Genomic DNA, 7631 nt, shown 5'->3' on the forward strand with positions numbered 1-7631 from the left:
ATAAATCGAGTTGCATCTGAGCTGCCTCTTAATATCCTTAAAATCCCTTCACAAAATCCCCCCTTCTTGCAGAGGGCTCTCTTGAATTCCAGCTGAATGCCAGTTCATGAGGAGAAAGACGCAGTGAGAGCAGAGAACCTCTCCATACATGTGCCCTGGTCTCACGTGTATGTGTCCCGGACCAGCTGATAGCCGTGGTGACATTTTAGCCCTCTTCCTAGAACAGCGAGGTTTGGGAGCGGTGGGAGTTTATTTTCTGTTCTAAGTGCTGTTTAACTTATCTGTGTCCCTTGCTGTTTCCCATGCATGTATTTTCAAAGTTAGATTTTTAATTTCCTGTGTTGTGTTAAAGCTGTGTGCAGCCTCTTCTGTGTTTTCATAAGGATTCCTCCCTTTTAGCCGACTAGGTAGAGTTTGAAGTTCCTGCCAGCTTGTTTTAATGTCTTACTAGAGAACAGCTGGAAAAACACTAATGAAGTCCCAAGTAATTTACAGGGACTTTTTACAAAAGACAGTATTTTATTGAAGTGGAAGGGTGCTTGCTGTAAGCCTGGCTTGCTCGGTGACTGACAAGGGGGCAGGCTGCTAGCACTGTTGATCCTGGGGTTTGTTCAGCAAGCAGCTCCCAGCTTTGGCAAGAGTTTCAGATGTACCGCTCTTAAAATAATGAGAGCTAATGTCCCATTGCTCTGATTAGAAGAGCCAGTTGAACATTAAACCCTTCAATGTTTATTTTCACACCACAGTTTTTTGGGAAGCTGTATCTCAGGAGAGTGCAGAGCTTCTGTATTTGTAGACTTAGATTGCTAACTTTTTTTAATTCCCTGTGAAAGCATTTTTAGACGTTCTTGCTGCATCTATGGATGCAAGATGGAGGGTGTCTGACGACAGTATGCAGGGGGTTTTTGGTAGGGGTAGGCTGTTAGGCATGGGACTGTGGTTTGGTCCAGTGTGTGATGCACAAGGGTCAGTCCTAGACTTGAACTCATAGCCAAAGTTACCAATGCCTGCTGGCTGTGCAGCCTGACTGTCTCTGAATTTAACCTGCCAACCCTTTCCAGGCCCGGCATGAGCTGTAATGATTCTTGCAGGCATAAATCCTAATCCTAACTGCCTTTCCTTCTAGCTCCACCTTTAGGCATAGTCTTTGTGATAAAGCTCTAACCTTAGGTGTCTGACCATGATGGGCCATAGCTCCAAGCAGTGACCCTCCCACTCCTCGAGATGCTGGCCCTGCCTAGTGCTTGCCTAGATCTGGCTGGCAGCTCTTGCTGAGGGGAGCCTGAAGCCTCACCAGATGTCTCTTTTGCACCCAACTGATAACTCAAACTCAGCACCTGCCACTGACCCAAGTTCACCATGAGAGAGTCTGGGCTGAAAACAGCCCTGACCGCAGAACAAGCTGGGAATGCAGATGCTCTCCCTTTGCTGCCTGGAGGAATTGTTCAGAAATGGCATGTGGAGAGAAAAACACCATACATGGAAGTAAAAATTACAAATTATGGCTAATGGCCATAATGGAGTATCTGCCCTCTGGCTCTCCAGAGAACTGCCATTGTAATTTTTTTCATCTGTTGGTTTTTTTTTTTCTTCCTCCTTCCTAGCTATGCGGACACTGAGCGAAGACACCATCAGGCTCTTTCTCCAGCAGATAGCCGGTGCCATGAAAATGCTGCACAGCAAAGGCATCATCCATCGAGACCTGAAACCGCAGAATATCCTCCTTTCCTATGCTGGAGGCAGGAAATCAAATCCCAACAACATTCGCATAAAGATCGGTAAGACCCCGTTAGAAATGTCACCCCAAGAGCTCTCAGGGGCGTTTGGTGATGGATAAGTGGCAAGCCTCAACCTTTCTTTAGGAACTGTCTAGGAGAAGGAAAGAGTTGCTGCACTTTTTAAAATGCCCTAATGTTTCTCATCTTCCTCGCTTGGTTCCTCTGCTAGACATAACCTTCACTTGTCTCCAGTAGGAGCAAGAGCTTTCTGCTCTGCCAGGATACAGACTAACCCAAAAGAACTAGACAGGCCTTGCTCATCTTCAAGTGGAACAGTCCCTCCCTCAGTAAAAACAAATACCAGCCTGCCCTACCTGGCTTGTAATATTCAAGCTTACCAAGAAATGAGCAGGTGTTGTGACTTTTGTCTTCAGTTTTTAATAGTATTGAGGTAAATGTTGGTGTTGTAGAGCCTGAAACTAGGTGGCCTTGGTGAGGTCAGTGGGAGACACATCTCAAAGCAGGTGTCTGCACAGTCTGAATTAGAGCCGGGCTTCTCAGCTGCATCTTGGAGTTAACTTTTTGCATATTGAGCCAGTGGCACAGATGGACAGTGGTTGGGACAAATGCTGCAGAAATCCAGTTACAGAGCACCTATATCCTCTGTGGCCCCTCAGAAGTGAATGCTGGATGATGTCACCCCCAGCTTGTGGACTCTTATGTTACAGTTCATGAGCTGAAGCTGACACCAGAACCCTGCTCTGTGGGGAAAGTGTTAGTGCTTTTATTCAGCTGAGAAATGAGGTCCAGTGGAACCCAGTGTTGGGCTGAAGCATTGTTTTGGGGGGGGGATTTTTTTGTGTGCATGTGAAATGCATTTATCTGGACGGTGGAAGTGACTGGGAGCAGCAAACACAGGAAGGAGAGCTGTGGGCAGAGCTGCCCTTGGGTGTGATGTAACCTCTGCAACCTCTCCCCCCGCCCCTTTCCTGAGAAGTACTTAGTCTTCAGGGAATAGCTGGCTGTACCAATTCATTAGTGACAGATGACAGTGTAAACAGCTGTGTCATCTCCTAGCTTGAAATATCTGGTAACCTTGAGAGAACCTCTAAGTATCGTATGATCAGATGCTGAGTAACCTGCAGAGGTAATTCATCTTGGTATTCCCTGTCCTTGGCTCTTCTAGCCACCAGGTGAACCTGCGGCTCGGCTTTCTGTCCTTGTGCTGGGGTTAGCACTGTTGAAACTCTTCTAAAGGAACAGAGCAAGACAGTTTTTGTGGTCTGCAAATGTATGTGGTGGCAAGTAGTGGTTTCTCTTGGATGCCTGTTACATTGCAGCCTTTTCAATGAGGGGGAACTTTCAGAGCCCCAAATAAAAGATGAGGTGGCAGCAGATGAACCAGCTCGTGTGAACTGGCGTGCTCTCACTGAAGCCAAGAGAGACTGACCAGCTTCTAGCAGGTGAAGTTCTGGAGTGCGGGCAAATGGGTACGGGAAGAAGTGACTGCTGATCTCTGAAACATGGATGGGAGTTTGTTCTTCTGAGTACTTGTCTGGTGGCTTGGTCTATCCATTTGTAGTGTGCATTAATAACTAGTAGAAGGATGTTGCTGCTCAAGAAGAGAGCTATCAACATCTTGTTAGGATGGGATACTTCACTTGCTGCGAAGATTCTTGGGGAATGAAAGGAAAATGCAGGGAATCAACTGGAGAAGGTGCAGGCTCCCAAGAACTGGTGTCTGACCTACCTCTGCTTCTCTTTGCAGCTGACTTTGGATTTGCCCGATATCTGCAGAATAATATGATGGCAGCAACGTTGTGTGGTTCACCAATGTACATGGTAAGTGTATTTTGCCCACAGATTTTTCTGTGGTGGTCTTGCTTTGGCCCCCTGGAGTCAAGGCTTTGTTTTTTGCTAGTCTTTCCTCCAAAGGTGAAATTCTAGTTACTTGTCAGTAACCAGCTCTTACACAGACTTCATAAAGTTCTAGCTGCTGGTAATGTTGGCCAACAGGTACCTGTGGTGTCATCTAACTTTTAGGTGAGCCATGGATAAATAAAACTGAACAAAATGGGAGCGTTGATTGCTGTCCGCATCCAGAAACTGCATCTTCCAGAGGGGACCAGGGCCCTCCTCTGAAGGCATTGGGAGGCGATATCTATTTCCACTGCTGCAAGCAAAGCAACAACAGAGAGTGAGGGCTGGGGTGATATTTCACACATCTGGCTATATTTGAGGTGTTGCTTCCTTGGAGAAGGAACCTCAGTAAATCACTGCTTCAGCAGGCCCTTTTGAGATTCTACAACCTGCTGTCACCTCAGGCTTTGCAGTCGTTTTTGCTAAGGCCACAGCATCAGGAGCAAGGTCCCTGTTTAACAGCAGTTTTGTGAAATCTCTACCTGTATTTAGCTCTTTGGTCTGGCAGAATCCTCTTGGGTCTATGGCCCTGTGCAGGCAGAGATTTTTGCCATTTTGGCTACCTTATTCCTAACTGTGCTTTGCTGTACAGCTCAGCAGATGGGTGCAAACAGAGCTCTCCTGCCTCTGTTTGCAATTTATGTTTTGTGCATTCCCACTCCCTACCCCCGCCCCCAGTTCTTTCACCAAACCAGCTGCTTCCACGATGACTTCTTAGCTTGTGAAACAGATGTGTTTGAAAAACCAAACGGATCCCTTTCACGCCCTCTGTATTCTGTGCTCTGGGACCAGGATGTGAGGAGGTGAACTCCTGTTTGTGCTCGTGGCAGCAGTCTAGATCTCGGTGTCATGTCAAGTCAGTGAAATTAAAAATGACAAAACAAGGCCAGAAATAAAAATGTCAAAGCCAACCCTGTAATAGTTCCTGAGGATGTGGGTGTCTGAGCTCAAAGTAAAAAAGATGATGTGGATCAATTTAGGTTGGAATTTTTACAAGTGCCCTGGGGCAGTAGGCACCTGATTTTGAACATGATCTAATCCACTCTAAGGGGTTTTTTCTGTGCTCTTCGGGCAGAGTTAGCCTGGGCTGGGCTGGGCTGTGCAGGGGTAGTGTGTTTGGCAGTCTGTTCCACAGTACTGACTCAAGCAAAGCAGACTTCCTCTCTCCTTTTTTTTTTAAGTCTCATGTTTATTTGGACTATGTTATATGTGAAGATGTAATTTTTTTCTCCTGCGAGAGTTTCCTCAATTGTCTGTTTTTAGTGATGCTTTTTCTTTTGGAGTCTGTGAAAGTAAATGAAAACACCAGGTTATTTTTTGAAAGGGCTGGAAGAAGCTAGTAATGGTCTTTTTCTGGTTTATTTTTTATTTTAAACAATTCTGGACATTACAGGGAATCTCAGAGTATTTCATACTCTTTTCTGTTTACTGGTGGATTTGAAAGAAGGTGGGGAGGGAGGATTCGGTTGGGATTTAAGGGGGTGTTTGAAGCTTGTCCTTACTGCTACTGTGGATCTTGTTTCGTAGCCCTGGGCACATCTGATGGCAAGGCAGGCCCTTATTCTCTGATTTAGCTTGTAGCCCATTGCTGCTCTTTCCACTTAGCTCTTCTTTTAAAAGGTATTTTACCCACACCAGAATGAGCATTCTGTCTGAACCCTGACTTGAAACCTCCTCATGCAGTTCTTGTCCTTGTCTTTGTTCTTCCTTGGCGGTGTTTGGTGTCATGCCCACTTCCCTTAGGGACAGACCCAGCTCCTGTCCGCAACTTGTTTGCTGCCATATTTTTCCATTACATGTGGCCTCTACTTCTAACAGAACTGGAGAATTGATCCTGTTCCATACTGGCAGCACTGCAATGAAGTCTGTCATTATAAACACAATTGTGGGATTAGCAAGCCCTCCCTTCTGTCCCTCCTCTGCGGCTGCTCCTGAGGCACACTGCCTCCTGAGCCATGGGGCTCTGTGGGCTTGCACCATCTCCAGCTGCTGGAACGTGCCTGGGAGGGAGCAGCCGAGGGCATGGTGTGAGATTAGAAACCAGCCTGAGGCACGGCAGGGCTCAAGCTGTTGGACTGAAACAGAGATCTGTCTTTGAACCCGAACTGTGACCTTGGCAGCAGGCTCTGAGGCATAATTAATATGCTGCCCTGCGCTCTCCTCGTTTAGCCCAAGATGGCAGTGATGGAGGGATGGAGATGAGGCTGGAGCCTGGAGCGTACCTGTAGATGTGAGCCTTTGCTCTTGATCATTTAGCTGTGTCTTGCTTTGGGTTGGAAGATCCCTCTGTGTGGTTTCAGTGAGGCGGCTGCTGAGCACAGGTGGGTTCCGCAGGAAATGGCACGCTGAGAAGGGAGAGTGCTGAGTGTGCCCGAACCAGCCAGCAGCACAGGGTGGGTTTTTGTCTGCCCGAATGGGAGTCTCTGCTTCCCCCACTTAGGGAACTGGCCCTTTCAAAGTAGTGTTACAGTCTTCCTGGACCAAGTCTCTTGTGATTATGGGGAATCTAACTCAAAGAGTTTTTAAAGCATAATAGTGACTTCTGTTTCTTTCTTGCAGCAGCTTAAAAAAAAAACCCAAACCTACATCTTTTACAAACCAGATTTCTGTTTTCTCCCCAAAAAGGCACCTGAAGTCATTATGTCTCAACACTATGATGCCAAAGCTGACCTCTGGAGTATAGGAACCATCATTTACCAGTGTCTGACAGGAAAGGCTCCTTTTCAGGTGGGTTGCTTAGATCTACTGTTTCTGACTCTCTCCTGCTTTTTTCTCTTTTTAATCAGTTTACTCTAAGACTTCTGTCATCTGTAGCATCGACCCCCATAGGTCTGGCTCTGCAACACGTTGACAATGTGATGCTTTATATGTTGTAATGCCAGATGTGTTACTAGAATATGACTCTCCTTCTCTGGGCTGTATTTCAGTGAAATCCTTAGAAAGGGTCATCTATTCAGAAAATCATTATGAATCAGTTAAAGCAGTGGGGTTTTTTCCAGGCCCACACTTTAAGAAATTAGTTTCTGTTTACAGCTGTACTCAGTGTGTAATTTATAATCACAATTCTGTTGGGTATGGAAAGACAATAAGGAAGATTGTAATTGCAAGTTAATGTTTGGGATGATTTGTTGGTCACTGGTGTATTGCAGCTAAATTGACTTTATTTTTAGAACAGTTAAGCAGGATCTTATCAGAAGGATCTTACCTGTCATCTCACGGCAGTCCCTTCCAGCCTGGAATGTTTATGTTCATCAAGTCCAAACTCCTCCAAATATAACACAGTCCAGTAAAACTCCACCCTGTTTCACGTCATAGCTTCGGGATGAGCTAGAGAGTATCTTTGTGAAAGGCGTTCTCTGATTTTAAATTTTAAGATTATGGCGAACTCATAGCAGCATTATGCAAGTTGCTTCAGGATTGCTGCATGTATTTTTAACCATACGTAGCTGGAGTTCATCTAGACTCAGTTCTCTTGTCTTGTTCTCGGACATCAGTGTGCCACACTGAATATTCCCTTTCTTCTTCCATGCCGAAAGAGACCTGCAGAGTCCACCTTGCAACCACTGTTTTAGAGAACTGTTCTTGTCTTACAGCACAGCAGTGAGATGCTTGAGTTGCTCATGCTTCTTGGCTTCTCTAATGTGTGAGCTCTATAGAGCTCATCCCTACTCCATGGGAAAAGCCCAAACCTCACATTTGTATGCTGATGTGTCAGCTCTTCAGCTGCGTAATTCTGTTAGGGCAAATGTGAACGGTGGCCCTCTTCTCATATCCTGATTCCTTAACAACTGAAAGAAAAAGAAAAACCAAACAAAAAAAGTCAGTTCAAAGAGAGGGATCTATGCCTGTGTAATAAAGCAAATTGTATGAAGTGCAGGACTTTCTGAGCTGCAGTTCGACAGCTCTTGAGAATTTCACACAAGACCTTGAATGATGATGCAGTTACGTCATCAGGAAGGATAAAGTGGATTCTGAATCTGTTGCAGGAAAGAG

General features: G+C 45.7%; 1 protein-coding gene across 1 annotated transcript in view; it reads left to right on the forward strand.

Annotated features, from left to right (window-relative positions):
- ULK1 (unc-51 like autophagy activating kinase 1) overlaps nt 1-7631 on the forward strand; it is a gene marked incomplete at its 5' end in the record, with an annotated part of 77765 nt that overhangs the window by 21698 nt on the left and 48436 nt on the right. Inside the window, 3 exon segments of the mRNA XM_010139937.1 lie at nt 1605-1778; nt 3487-3560; nt 6264-6365. Of these exon segments, the coding sequence (XP_010138239.1) occupies nt 1605-1778; nt 3487-3560; nt 6264-6365 (350 nt within the window).

This window comes from Buceros rhinoceros, unplaced genomic scaffold (assembly GCF_000710305.1).
Source record: "Buceros rhinoceros silvestris isolate BGI_N320 unplaced genomic scaffold, ASM71030v1 scaffold260, whole genome shotgun sequence".
Taxonomy (NCBI): domain Eukaryota; kingdom Metazoa; phylum Chordata; class Aves; order Bucerotiformes; family Bucerotidae; genus Buceros; species Buceros rhinoceros.